This window comes from Venturia canescens, chromosome 10, assembly GCF_019457755.1.
Source record: "Venturia canescens isolate UGA chromosome 10, ASM1945775v1, whole genome shotgun sequence".
Lineage (NCBI taxonomy): Eukaryota > Metazoa > Arthropoda > Insecta > Hymenoptera > Ichneumonidae > Venturia > Venturia canescens.
This window is the reverse complement of record NC_057430.1, coordinates 9,521,094-9,534,934: the sequence shown is the minus strand read 5'-3', so window position 1 is coordinate 9,534,934 and position 13,841 is coordinate 9,521,094. Positions and strand designations below refer to the sequence as shown.

Genomic DNA, 13,841 nt, shown 5'->3' with positions numbered 1-13,841 from the left:
TAGTAAAATTAATAAAAACGGATAGTTATAAATATTATTTATTTGATGATTCGAACAATGAGTACAAAACTTTGACACAAGTTAATGTAAAGATACTTTTTGTCCATAAATGTGAGAAAATGGAATATTTGATTCTCATCGCCTCGTCATCGCAATCGGAATTACAGTTTCTGCACACATAGAATATTATGGTTTTACTGACACACCTTGAGTCGGCTCATTTAGAGCAAGCATGTACGTCAACAAAGTCGGCTTGTTTACCCCACACTCTTGTTTTACCAACAAAACGTTCTACCAGCAAATTATAGTGATAATTGAGAAAAAATACTATGCACAATTATAGTTTTAAAATATATATTTATGACGATGCTGAAGTTTGCCACGTTGGAGTCCAACGAGATGAAGGAAAAAAACATTTGTAATTCACCAATTTGTTTATTTCACGAAGCATCGGTGCAGGATAAAAAACTACAAATTGTAAATTCGTCAGGGAACGAAATTGGAGAATTACTGGAACTACTGGAAGCTTTTTTCCATCATTTCGTTGGACTCCAACGTTGCAAACTTCAGCGTCATCAATATATGAATTTTCATGTGGAGGATTTTTGTAACAATTTTAAAAAAGTTCGAGGCAGCAAGACATAAATAAGATTGACATTAAAATTTGGTTTTTTACCTGGGACACTAAAAATTCTTCGCTGTTTCTAAACGACGTGCCGCTCCAACGCGTTGAGTCACACGAATGAGAAAGAGATTACGATGAACAATAACATCAACCGGGCATATGTCTACATTCCGTAGTTTTAATGTTATTGTTCATTAACCAACTAGCCCCGGGTCCCGTGAAAAATTGTATTCTGCGGTTTCGCTCTTCCATAAATTTCTTCATCTCGAGCGATCGAAATCTCTCACCAGTATGACGCTGAAGTTTCCAACGTTGGAGTCCAACGAGATGATCGAAAAAAACTCTCCAATAATTCCAGTAATTCTCCTATTTTGTTCCCTGCCAAATTTGCGATTCGTAGTTTTGCAAGCTGCACCAACGATTCGTGAAATAAAAAATTGGTGAATTAAAAACGTTTTTTTCGTTCATTTCGTTGAACTCCAACGTTGGAAACTTCAGCGTCGTTCGCCAGTTCCAATTGGCGCCAATATCTCGGCGTAAAAGCTCGGGTTGTTGGCCGCTCCGCGTACGGAGTATCTCCGTGCGTCGAGGATGCGAGCTCGAACTTTAATCGGATCAGTGGAATAATTGAATGACCGCGCACAGAGTTTGAGAGGGGTCTGAGCCGTGGCATTAATCGGGCGGGCATAAATCTCTCCCGAGTAGGGGCGAGCGAGTGATGCGGCGTTGTGTTCGTAAAAGCTTTATACAGCGCGATATAATGAAGTGTTGAAAGCGTGGATTAAGTTTATGCTAATGCTCGAACGCCGACAGCTCCGCTGCTCGAATTTCTTGTTATTCTCATCGTTACGAATTAGTCCCGGGGATCCGGGGCCACTAAGTGTGGATTGGAAAGAGGAAAAAACGCGGATGTTACGACTGTTTCATCCTCGACGGAAGAAATAACTGTTATTTCCACGAGACTCTTCCGAGCTTGTTCTTTTTCAAGTTAGCTGCGTTCCGAGCTGTCTAATGAGTCGGCCAGAGAATTGAGCAACGCCTCGCGGAGGACACACGCGCCGCGCACTCAATCGACGATCCACCGAGCTACGATTTTACGCTCGTCCAGGTTCCCTCGCGCGCCCTTGAGTCGCACACGACGACGGAGAACCGCCTCGTCGCTCGCTCGAGCCCACGTACATGAAACGGTATAAGCCCAACGGGCACGCGTTTCTTGGAGGATTACTTCATTGTCCTGAGCCGCGAAACACGGTGAGGAAAGATCACAGACCTCGAGGAGAAGCTCAGGAACGCGGTGTGAGACACGACTGAATTCAGAGTCCTCCTTTCCTCGAATTACATCGCCCCCCCTTAACACACGAACATCTCGCGGCCACCCGAAATCTCCGTATTGGAAGCTCCTTGACGTTTTTTCGCTTCCCTCATTTCTCGTCAACTCCGAAATCGTCGAAGGAAAAGAAAATTTTCCGGGACGCGAGCTCATCGATCAGTGGTTCATTTATCCGAATCACTAAATTTCTTTTTATGTGAATTAACTGAACGAGTAAAACCAAATCACAAGGCGAGCCGATAGATCGGTTTTTCGGCCCTTTAGAGGTTAAAGAAACGAATTTTAAAACCACGAAACTTTTGAATGTGACAGTTTTAGTAAATATATATTTATTAATAAATAAATACATACTTTGTCACTTTCATTTCATCTTTGCATAACGACTGTAGATTCTCGTTGACAGAGACACAACCTTAATCAATGATAATTCCCGTTACGAGTATATACGTGGTACTCTGCTCTACATAACTGAATTTTCATTCTTCAGAGCATGAAATTTCTTATTTATACCCTCTATTTTTTGCTCGAATGGTGTATCATTTTGTTAATTCAAAATTGTGTTAATCCAAATCGCTATCCATTTGAATCATAATCTAATGACGCTGAAGTTTCCAACGTTGGAGTCCAACGAAATGATCGAAAAAAACTCTTCAATAATTCCAGTAATTCTCCTATTTTATTCCCTGCCAAATTTGCGATTCGTAGTTTTTCAAGCTGCACCAACGATTCGTGAAATAAAAAACTGGTGAATTGAAAACATTTTTTTCGTTCATTTCGTTGGACTCCAACGTTGGAAACTTCAGCGTCGTCATGATCTAAACATTTTGTGAAATTTGACAAATATTTTGTGGTGCGTTTAGGACTAAATATTTCAATTAGATTGAACATTTTTCGAGTGTTTTAAGCAAATTTTTCTCCCAGTGTAAACTGTCAAATAAAATGTTCTGTCGCAGTCACACGATTTTCTTTGCATACAATACAAAATTGCAGACGCTCCGAACTCATCGATTTATCCATCCGAACTATCACCACCGTTCGGTCACTTTAATGTTTGAGTTTCTCCAGGAAAAACTCAAGAATATGAGCAAGCCAATGAATAATCGAACAAAATCATTTGGCTTCGGTCATTTGGTTGATTCGTCGAAAAAAAATGTCTCTCTCATTCAGTTCAGTAAAGGAACCTCGGTTCAATGAAAAATTTATTTCTCAACGTACAGCGAAGAACACCGACTCCCGGTGCGTCTGTTATTTCCAGTAAACAAAATTAATTTTGCTCCTCACAGCCAGAGACAGCAAGAGTCATTCGAGCAGCAGATTTTTATGTGCGTTATCTCCTTTTATATTCTCACTGCGACCATAACGTACGAAGTTCCATGCAACTGTAACGCTCAAAAGTACATTTGCGTGTGATTCCGTGTTGGCTTAAATAACGGGAAACAAGAGCGTAGATCAGCCCCGTGAACTGCGACCTCGTCTTCTCACTTGTTCGTCTTTTCGCATATGCTCGCTCGCAGTTGGTTTGTCGCTGCTGCGATTCCCATTGAATTCGCAGGCGTCTCGTGTTTCGTTGTGTATTCGAGAGCCGAGAGCTCCGCGGAGCGGAGAAAAGCGCGGACGCCGTTGCTTCGAAGCTCTTGAACGAAGAGTTCCGGCTCCGGATCCTCAAGTCGCGCACTCTCGAAGCTCACTTACTTTTGCGTAAGAGTTTTCACGAGTTTTAACAACCGTTTTATTGGCAATCTTCGGATCATGGACTCGCGCCGATAATTATTCATATTTTCGAGTTTACGAGCCTCGGTAAATCCAATATAATTATCGACGTTACGAGTCATTATTACTTTATTACTTCGTAAACGTCGACTCCACCACAGAGATTATGCCACTTTTGTAAAGGTCGCGCGCCAACAACGGCTTCCTTTTTCCATACCCGCCTTTTTTGGCTTCTATCATTTTTCGTCTCTTCCAAACAAAAGACTGCACTAAAAATAAAATTAGTAGGAGAGACCGAGACGAAACGGGATACTACAAAAATTACGGATTTTTTTTCACTCTTTCAATTTTTGCATATTTTACTAAAAATGGAGAAAAAAAAAGTAGATTTCTTTCGAAACTTCTACTTTTTCAACATTTTATCCAATTTTCATTTCTTCATTCTTTCTGACTCTCATACAATGCCAGTAAAAATAAAATGCAAATTTTCTGCGCGATACCCGATTTTGGGCTTAAGAAATTTTCTTTTTTAAGCTGCACATTTTATTTTTTTTAATATTTAAAAAAAATTTTTTCTAATTTTTATTGTTTTGCGAAGATTTTTGTCCATTTTGCGAAGATTTTTGGTTTCGTTGATTTTTAAAAGTGAAACAGAGACCAAAACTGGTTGGAGAATCGTTCGAGTTGAATTGACGAAAAAATAGATTTTTTTTTATCTCCATAAAAGTTCGTACGAACTGGAAGACTCTGCAAGGATTGAGAATCGTCATCATCATAGGCGGTGATCGTTCGCGATAATCCTCGAAAGATCGATGATATAATCGAGCACGATTTTCTGGTCGTAACTGTACCGGCGTTGATTTTTGTCCTTCCGTGCATCGGAGTCGCGTCTTTACGATGATAAAGTCGCGGCTGAGTAATTTAGTCTCGAATTTAAATGATTTTAACTCCGCCAGACAAAATCTGCTCAAACGACTATTGAATAAGAGCCCGAACGAGTTTTCTCGTCCCTCGACAAGCGGACAGTTCATTATTAAAGCGTAATATAAGCGGCTGTCAAAAAGCTGCTTTGCAGCGGACGAGGCGAAGTCGTTTTGCCACGCACTTGTTCGCGAGTCTCCAAACCGGTGATGAATTTAGTCGCTCGTTTCGGCACGATCTTTTTTCTCTTTATTTCATCCTGTAAAACCCGTAAATCGATGATTATCCAAAAAAATATTTTAAAAAATACACGAATTTGCCTAAAAAATAAGCGGAGTTAAAAATTACAATCGCAAAATAGCGCGCAACGGAATTCCGACAAATATTCGCGTCCACGGAGAAAACTCATTTGTTTTGCATAGTAAGGAATGTATTATTTTTCAAGAATTTTCAAGGTATTCAAGCACCGATTACAAACAGCTTACTATTTTTTCAATTTTCCTATTTTTCGTCCCTTCAATTCTCAACAGCTTCATGTGTCGGTAACAAAAAAAGTACGCGAGAACAATATTTCCTTTTATTTTCGAATGTTATTCATCAGGTCAGACCAGCACTTACGGTAAGTGGAAATTTATTGTAAATCACAATTTTTTACTGTCAGCATCGTAAATTCTACAATACACGAATATACACCGAATACGTGTGACATTTTATCATAAATATAGTTTTTTTCACGCTTGCCCGAGCATACTTTACAATATAAACATTTCGAGTGACTGAAAACATTTTTACTGTGTGCTTACAGAGAAAAAGACTCTTGAGTCTTTCGAATAAAAAGTATGGCTTTTTAACCCTTAGTGTGCACACCTTGACAGCGAGACATTTCGTGCGCATGGGGTCACTTTGACCCCAGGTCATTTTCGACATCGAATATCTCGGTAACTATGCGCTTTTCGGAATAAAAGGTTTAGTCACTTTTTGCAGTGAATCGATCCAACTTCAAGGCTGCAAAGTCGGATTTCCAAAAAAATCTTTTTCCATTGTTCAAAAACGTACTCAAAGTTGACAGTGCGCGTAAATAGCACTTTTTCGGTTAAATCTCTCGTAAAAAATTAAATTTTGAGTTTTGAAAAAAATCCTCACGGAGTTTTACAGACAAGGGTCCATGCTTTGAGGGAAAAATAGTCCACTTTGCAACCCTTCCAAAAAGTGTATTCATTTTGGAGTATGAAGTTGGCTGTGCTCCCTACTTTTAGAGAGGGGATAACGATTTCTTAACCGGTTGACTGGTATTGGATCATACATGTACAAAAAAAGTCGGGCCCATTCTGATTTTGTATCATATGTGTACATATTGAAATAACTTTTTCAATTTTCAACCGATTTGGACAAAAATTGGTATACAGTGGTTTTTTGGGTCGCTGAGTCGATTTTTCAACTTAATTTTCACCTCACTGCCCTTGGAAATGGGGAAAATCGAAGATTGAGGGTGAAATTTTTGGTTTTTTCAATGGATTTTCATGCTATGTGACATGAAAATTTTTAGTTTTTTATCACACTGGACTCTTTCATCGAAATCAAGCAAAATTCGCTACCCCCAAAAATGTGAAAAATAAGGGTTCAGGGTGAAATTTGTTAATTTTTCACTGCGAAAATTTCATGCTTTATCACATGAAAATGGAATCAGCAACCTCGAAAACCCTCAGAAATAAATTATCGTGATTTTCGGTAAAATATTGGCTCGTACCAGATTTGGAACAAAAACTGGAAAAAAGCTCACCAGTCAACCGGTTAATATTGGGGAGTTTTACTTATGAGATGCTCATCCGTAAATGCTATTCATGCGAGAAAAAAATTTTGGGGTCAACCTGACCCCAGATGCACACTAAGGGTTAATATGGTGGATAGAACAATTGTTATTACTGCTCCACGAATTAATGCTGCAATCCAGGACGATTGCACTGTCCCCGAGATACTAAATTCCTAGTTGCTCTCCTCTAGAATTTTCGGCTTCGTTTCCTCCGTGTTGGTGGCTCGGCGAATAATCGCCGCAGAAGGCTCCGGACGAAATGTGTTGCGAGCGATCGAAATTTCTCGGCGAAAGGGGGAAAACAGTGCGCACATATCTCGACAGGATAATTCGTCACATAAAGAAGTCACGCTCGTAAAAAAAAATGAGTCTCGCTCGCTCTCATCACGGACAAGAGCCAGCACGAGGACACGAGAAATAATCAACGTACTAATTTGGATTATGAATAAATGGTGGATAAGGCGCGGCGGGGAGAGGGAAGCGCCCGGTTTTCGCAGGGCAAAAGTTCCACTTTCACCTCCACCGGAGAACCGAACGCGTGTATTGCAGACTCTTGGCTTCTCCGCTAAAGCATAGAATGCGCGCCGCGATATTGCCCCGTTGCGATGGAGTAATTCCTGCACTTTGCGTATATATAAAAGGCTGAAAAAGGGGCAAAACTACGCTCGGCAAATCAAACTTCCAGTTTCATCGATCCTGTTTTGCGAGCGAATTTTAATCCCCGGAAACAAAATTCGTGTTGTTTTCATTATATTTTGTACTCGGAATTGCTGAAAATGCGCGCGACTCTTCCGAATCTGATTACGCCACGGACGCACGAGTTGTAACGGAAAATATTTTTCGTTGCTTTTTAAACGAATTATTGAACTTTCCCGCCCACTGGAAAGCGAAAACGCTCATGTCGCCCGAGTTCATTCGACGTTACGAAATGAATGATTTATTCTTCTCCGCACAATGTTCAAATGACTCTTGAATTTGATCGAACGCGCACCGCCGTTTATGCGAGATGTCGAAATTTGCACTGTTCGAACATTACGAAATGCCTTTTTCATGAAACTTTGGTGGAAAATTAATTTGCAACGCGTTTGAGTACGATAAACTGTCAATTTTTCGATGCTAGGTGAAAATCGAATTTTCGAAAAAAAAATGTGTCAATCGTGAAAAAGAAACTGAAAAAAAATGCTGAAAACGAAAAATTTCAAATGTTTTATCGTCATCTTTGATTTTCATAGCGAACTCCCATGACAGATTTTTTTGCCAAAATTATATTTTAGACGCGAGGAAATTCATTTTTGTATAATTTTCTTGTAGAGCGACGAGCGATGAATTTTGAGTGACAGCACACGCGAGCTCAATAAAAGTCTTGCCGTCGCGCGCTATCGCGATTTTTTCAGTCGGAAATTCGTCCGAATTTCCGAATGGTCGTAGAGCAGACGTGTGCAGACGACGAGGGAGTAGGGATTTTGTGTGTTTCGAGGTCGCTCGTTGAGAAACGTGAAGAAGCGACGAGGAGACGAGAGACCCGGTTTCAACGTCGAGAACAGGCCCCTCCGAGACGCGTATTCTCTCGACAAAACTGACAGGTAATCCTCGCGACCGAATCTCACGGTCTCATCCACTCGAATTCTCGAAACATCGATTTTCTTGTGCATATTCATACCGAAAAAGTACTCTGAACTTCATTCTTCAAGCCCACGTGTGCATAACTAAATTCCGAGTTTTTGTCAACGAGAAAAAACGTGCATAAATTCTCATGGCGATAAACGCGGGGAAAAAAGGATAAATTTACGAGAAATTTATGTTCGGGAGAATTTTTAGCTGAATTTTGTTACCATTCGATTCCATTTGGAAAAATTCCCGCATTTGAAAGTATTCCGATGACATATATTCAATATGCATTTCACAAGAATCGTTCGATTGTTTGATGGACGTAAACATCAGCGTCTATGTTTACATATTGACGGATACGCCAGTCCACTAATTTCAAAGGCGATGCATAATCATGATAATAATAACAACAACGAGAGTGTTTGTGTTGATTTACACGTGAGAGATTTTCGTGTCGCAAGAAAGTACGCCGTGTGTGCCTTGCGTTCCGATGACATCATAGGTTTATGGTAAACGAACGGTCATGTGGGCGAATCGTTGAAAGTTAAAAAAAAAATAAATAAACGTGGAAAAAAATACACGATTGTTTTTGCATGGGCGGACGTCGCTTAATCTACCGACGTCGTTCGTGAAACTCATCGTTTTCTTCTCACATAACCTCTCCCGTCACTATAGTATTTTATTTCTTCGAGCAAAGATTTCCCCGTAATCAACTATCCCCCTGCGTACACTACGGCATCGTAATCGATTGCACGACGAAATTATAGCACTCGGCGAAATGTATAGAAATAAATATTTTCCAGTCGCGATTCTCACTTTTTACTCTTCATTTATTATTCTTTTAAAATTTGTTTCTTCATTCGTTTTCCAAGTAGAAATATCACTTTTATACGAGCCTGTAGTCGGTAAGCGTTGTTACGAAAAAAAGTCTTGAATTCCGTTATTCCGTAATAAATTATTACTGTAAGAAATGCGTTGAGATTCTTCAAATTTCGCGTTCCTTAAGTTCCGATTATTACGGGTAATTATTTCACTAATTGACGACCTCTTTGTCTATTTTTGGAAGGATATTTACTTGTATATAAAACTTAGGTTCACGCGCGCGTGTGTGTATTAATGATGTGGGAATAAAGAACATTTCAATTTGTGCTACATGGAACTATAATCTGGTTTCTTTGGCTTCTTCTTTCATTTCATGTTCCGCTTTCCACATGGACGGATTTATAAAGCGGAAACGACCACAACCAAAGAGCACAAATATTTTTGTAATAATAATGAATTGTGAATGACCTTGACGTTTTATAAAGGTATTTGTAATGGTTCGTCAACGTTGTTTTTAAATCGCATCAAGATTTTTGTGTATTGTCAAGATCGAAAGGTTAGGAATAGTCACGGCGGGTTTTCAGAAAATGGAAATTATTTCACTTTTCGTTTTTGAATGCATTTTCTAGTGTTAGCAGCAAACACGTTTTTTTTTCTAAAACGGCATACTTACGTTAACCATTCGTAATTCGTCCTGTGTTCTTCGTGGTGATAAAAAACAAGTGGAGGAAAAATTTTCACAATTCCAGGGTCCCCTTGGACCCACACTCGCATTAATCCTATGTCAAATAGTCACTTTTATGTTATTGTATCGTAACTCACGATATTGATGTCAATTGACGAAATTTCACTTGTTTATTTTATGCACTGGTTTCTTCGTAAATTGGTTTACGATGGAGAGCTGCTATTATCTTATTCTCGAATTGAATGCTCTCCGAAACGATCACTTTGTAGATCACAACTTTCATTTACTAACCTTTGTAAGTACTTTGCAGTATTTTGTGTGCCACAAAGAACGATAATTTGAACTTTGAAAAGAAAAAAAAACAGTTGACAAAAATGAAAGGATTCACTTGACAGCTTCATTCGCGAAGCTTTCAAAAATGTATTCAAACGCGTGTGTTTATGGAAGACAACGGGCGTATAAAATCGTTCGGGCAACACGATCGTCGAGCCCGCGAGCGAGGACTGCAGTAGCAATGAAAGATCCGGTACCGATCACCCTCTTGGTTCAGAGAACTTCCTTCTCTTTTTTTTCCACCTCTACCGTGTTACAGCTGCCTCGTTCCCTCTTTTCCTGTTCTCACACTCCTGGTTACTCTCGTGTACACTCACTTTACCTTTTCCCAACATCCGCGCTTATATCCACCAATCTTGATTAACCGATTACTATATTTTATCTCGGTGAAATCGAATATCTCGGTTTTGATTTGCTCCGAATTTCAACAATTATATGGATTTTTATATGTGAATTTTTCTCGATAAAAATCAAATTTATATTCCATATGTTTAAAAAACTTTTGCAAATACCGATTGTCGGCAAAAAAAAGATCTACTTGTTCCGAAGACTTTCCACAAACTGCTACCGCCATCTCTCGATTAAAAATATATTTTTTGACAGCTGTGCGTTGGCAAGCACCGGTTCATTCCTTTTAAACATTTTTTGTTTTTAAACTGCAACTTTGAGTGAGACTTTGATTGTAGACAAGTACGACGATAATTCGAAACCTTCATTATGATCATGGATTATGATAAACGAACTATAATACTCATTTCTTCGACGATGTGAACTCGTTGCGAAGGGATTTAAAAAATGTTTGTTACCAAAAACGACTGACCCAATCGCACGTGTCGTTTCCCTCATTATCACTAAACGTCAAAAGTCTATCGGTCGATCGTTGTCAAAAAATGGCAGCACCAGTTTTCCACATATACTGCATTCCGTGTTTCTCATCGAATGCATTCAACAGCAAGAGACTTTCTGCTAGAGTTTGCACCTGTGTACAGTGTTGAATCAAAGTTTCAGACACAAAGCCGTATGTAAGCGGCTGCTGTGTTTTTTTTTTTTTATACTACGGAACGATGGATGAATCCATTGACCCAAAGGAGCTGAGAGTTACGTTGGAAACTTATAAGAAGCTTGCGAATGATTTTACGAATCATGATACAATTCTGAAGGTCAGACCTTTTCTATACATAGCCAATCAATGCGTATTTATCTCTTCCACGATCTTTACAGCTTCATATGATAAGACGAAATTTCTAATGACGATTTCGTCAATGGGAATTTGTTCATTTGTTGTTTAACAATCGATGTTTATACAGGATCGAACAGTTCTCTCTTATCTCGCTTACGTTCTTGAAGTTCCTGATCCCGAAGTCGTCGAATTGGCACTCAGTATCCTCGAGGTATTCACCAGGAACGTAGAGAATTATGTTCACGTAACTTCTACGTTTGGCGTGCGTGAAGCTCTTGACGCTGTTATAAACAAATACAGTATTGACAATGCTGAACTCGCGGAGCACGCACAAACCATTAAGAATGACATTGAACGCATGAAACCCCCTATTTATAACTTACGCAGCCGTTGTAGGAGAGTCATTGAACCAAAGAAACTGAAAACTCATGTTGTCGTACTCCATGTCAGTGGTTTGTTGCCGGTGGGTATCAAAGCTTCGTTGTTTATTCCACTCGTGACATAGGCTATACATTTGTTTTGTGCGTAGGAGACGAGAGCAGACTTAGAAGCAACTCTAATAAGGATCGAAGGATTGATTTCTCTTGTGGTTGACGTTGAACATCAGCGAGTAACGATGAGAACCTTGATCAACGTCACAGCTAAACAAATCGCCGAAGCCATCAGAGATAATACTGAAAACATGGAGGCTCGATTAGTCACTAGGAATAAATTCAACCAAGAGTTTCTCGTAAAACTGGTAAATACTTTGTTCGGTACAAAACTAATTAATCACTTTCCAGCTATTTTCCTCAAAGAGCCGTTGAATTTATAAGACAAACATTATAGAATCATAGGGAATTTTCAACAGGCAAAGAAGCAGAAGTTTGTTGCATTTTTTAGATTGTTATACATTCTTTACAAGAAAGCAAAATGTGGCTCAATAGATTGTGAAGAAAATAATTACAACAAAAAAATTTCAAACTCCTCGATTCATTGAGTCAGTTCAAAAAGTTGATTGTCTGCGTTGACTAATGAAATGATAAATAAACTTTGTTCGGATCCTCGAAGGTCTGTTTGGAAATAAGTGAGAAATCTAGCCATTTTTATATTTGTTAAATTTCAATAACAAATTTTGGGTTTCCCATGCAATATACGGTATTCCTATATTTATGTAAATTTCTTTAGATCAACAATGACAACGGAGAGTATAACGAGATGCCTGAATATTTGCCAGAGGACGATGAGCCGGAGGCGGAAAGAGAGGGGGTTGTGTCACTTTTCACAGGGTTAAGGCAGAGCGCTTCGACCCTGTACAAGTCTACAGCAGAATTCCTCCACAACTCATTTTACTGGTGAATTTTATCCGCTTAAGATCTGACCATTGTATTTAAGGAGAAGGCAACGCGAGAAGCGAAGCCGTTGCGTTACTTCAGCGATATACAAATAATCGAAATATTTTCCGCATTTCGAGAATCTCAGTCTCTCGCTCTCTGCCTAAAAGAAAAAAACTCATACAAAGAAAAACAGTAAAAAACATCAACTTGACAAGCGCCAAGCATTTTCTCGGCGTTTTTGAATGCGATCGTCAATTCGCGAAATCAATTCTGTCGGTAACGAGCGGTGTCGAAATCTGCATCGTAGGAAAGCAACATTTTTATTTATCGAAAAAAAAGCTACAGAATCTCCAAAGTATATGAAAAAATCGACTGATTTCGAAGATTTCTGACTCCATTACGACGATGCAAATTTCAATACCTCAATCATGTCTATATTTATATATAAAAAAAAATCCATATATAAATAGGCATAAATTTACGTGTCGCTTAAACATCTGCGAGTTTCCAATTTTTAGATTTGTACATATTTCAATCATATACAGATTTGTGAATATTAATTAGCAATATCCCGGGGAAGAAAAAAAAATTCGAAAATCATTTATCCTCTGTGAGTGACTCATTTTTTTCCCTTTTTTTTTTAATTAGATACAAAACTTTTTTGATACGACTTACGGGTATCGATATACATTGTTCGGAAGAATCTCTATTTAATTTTTTTCCACGTTTTCCGACCAATGATTCTGGTGCATTTTTTTACCTTCGGACATTTATTCTCATAGCGATTCCTTCATTATCTTTGCAATCCTCTGAATTTAATTTGGGAAAGCAAATAATGCAGCAGTTCACAATCATCATAATCGACGCGTTGTTCTTTCTTTTTTCTTCTTAATTTTCAAAACAATAAACGCGTCAGGAACAATGGTATCAGCGTCGTTATGATATTACTCATGATTTTCTCATTTTCTCTAAAAAGACTGTAAACTTTTGTTTTATATTTTTGAAATCGCGTGGGTTGTGTGTATTTTAAAAGTCACGACCATTGTTTCTTATTATTATCATTATTATTAAATATTCAATAATTATTAAGTACAAACCGTCACTAAGCCGTTGAGCCGTGAATAGCCCTTAATTACTCACCCAAATAAAAGATCATTATTGTCTTTACCCCCGATTTCGACTATATATTTGTTGTTATTTAACGTATATATGTAATTACATAGCCAAGATTTTCCGGTATGTTTGATGAAAAAATTCAACGAAATATCGTATCGTCTCCAAGATGTTATGAATAAACGAATATTCCCCGATTGCTCTACGAGTATCTTGATGTTATTCTGTAAGTTAAAAAAAAAACCAATCTTCGTAGTTTGGGCGGATGAATAGAATGAATCAAGACCACAGTTTTTGTTCGTTTATCATATTTCTTCTCATATGAAAAGAAACTTTACTTTTTTCGATTAAGACGCACAATTTTTCGTATTTTTTTTTTTTCCTTTTC

General features: G+C 38.5%; 2 protein-coding genes across 3 annotated transcripts in view; one reads left to right on the top strand and one right to left on the bottom strand.

The window, feature by feature from the left end:
• The window catches only part of CalpC (calpain-C), a 53,575-nt gene extending 43,549 nt beyond the window's left edge, over nt 1-10,026 (bottom strand). Inside the window, exons 1-2 of one of the 2 annotated variants that reach the window (XM_043430533.1) lie at nt 9,803-10,026; nt 9,500-9,605 (exon numbers count right to left, since the gene is read on the bottom strand). In XM_043430533.1, coding sequence (XP_043286468.1) covers nt 9,500-9,605; nt 9,803-9,912 — 216 coding nt within the window. In that variant the 5' untranslated portion in view covers nt 9,913-10,026. Of the gene's footprint in view, nt 1-9,499 lie in introns of both variants that reach the window. The other variant, XM_043430534.1, reaches the window with a different exon arrangement.
• A 730-nt stretch (nt 10,027-10,756) lies between these two features.
• LOC122417504 (armadillo repeat-containing protein 1-like) lies at nt 10,757-13,650 on the top strand. Its single transcript, XM_043431031.1, has 4 exons — nt 10,757-11,004; nt 11,152-11,487; nt 11,554-11,763; nt 12,192-13,650. The coding sequence occupies exons 1-4, from the start codon at nt 10,909-10,911 to the stop codon at nt 12,360-12,362; spliced, it is 813 nt and encodes a 270-aa protein (XP_043286966.1). The 5' UTR covers nt 10,757-10,908; the 3' UTR covers nt 12,363-13,650.
• The last annotated feature ends 191 nt before the right edge of the window (nt 13,651-13,841 follow it).

Bases quoted from the DNA above. Each gene is read 5' to 3' on its own strand.
- LOC122417504 (XM_043431031.1), top strand. From the start codon at position 10,909: ATGGATGAATCCATTGACCCAAAGGAGCTGAGAGTTACGTTGGAAACT. The intron at 11,005-11,151 runs GTCAGACCTTTT...ATGTTTATACAG, and splicing joins ATCATGATACAATTCTGAAG to GATCGAACAGTTCTCTCTTA. The intron at 11,764-12,191 runs GTAAATACTTTG...AAATTTCTTTAG, and splicing joins AAGAGTTTCTCGTAAAACTG to ATCAACAATGACAACGGAGA.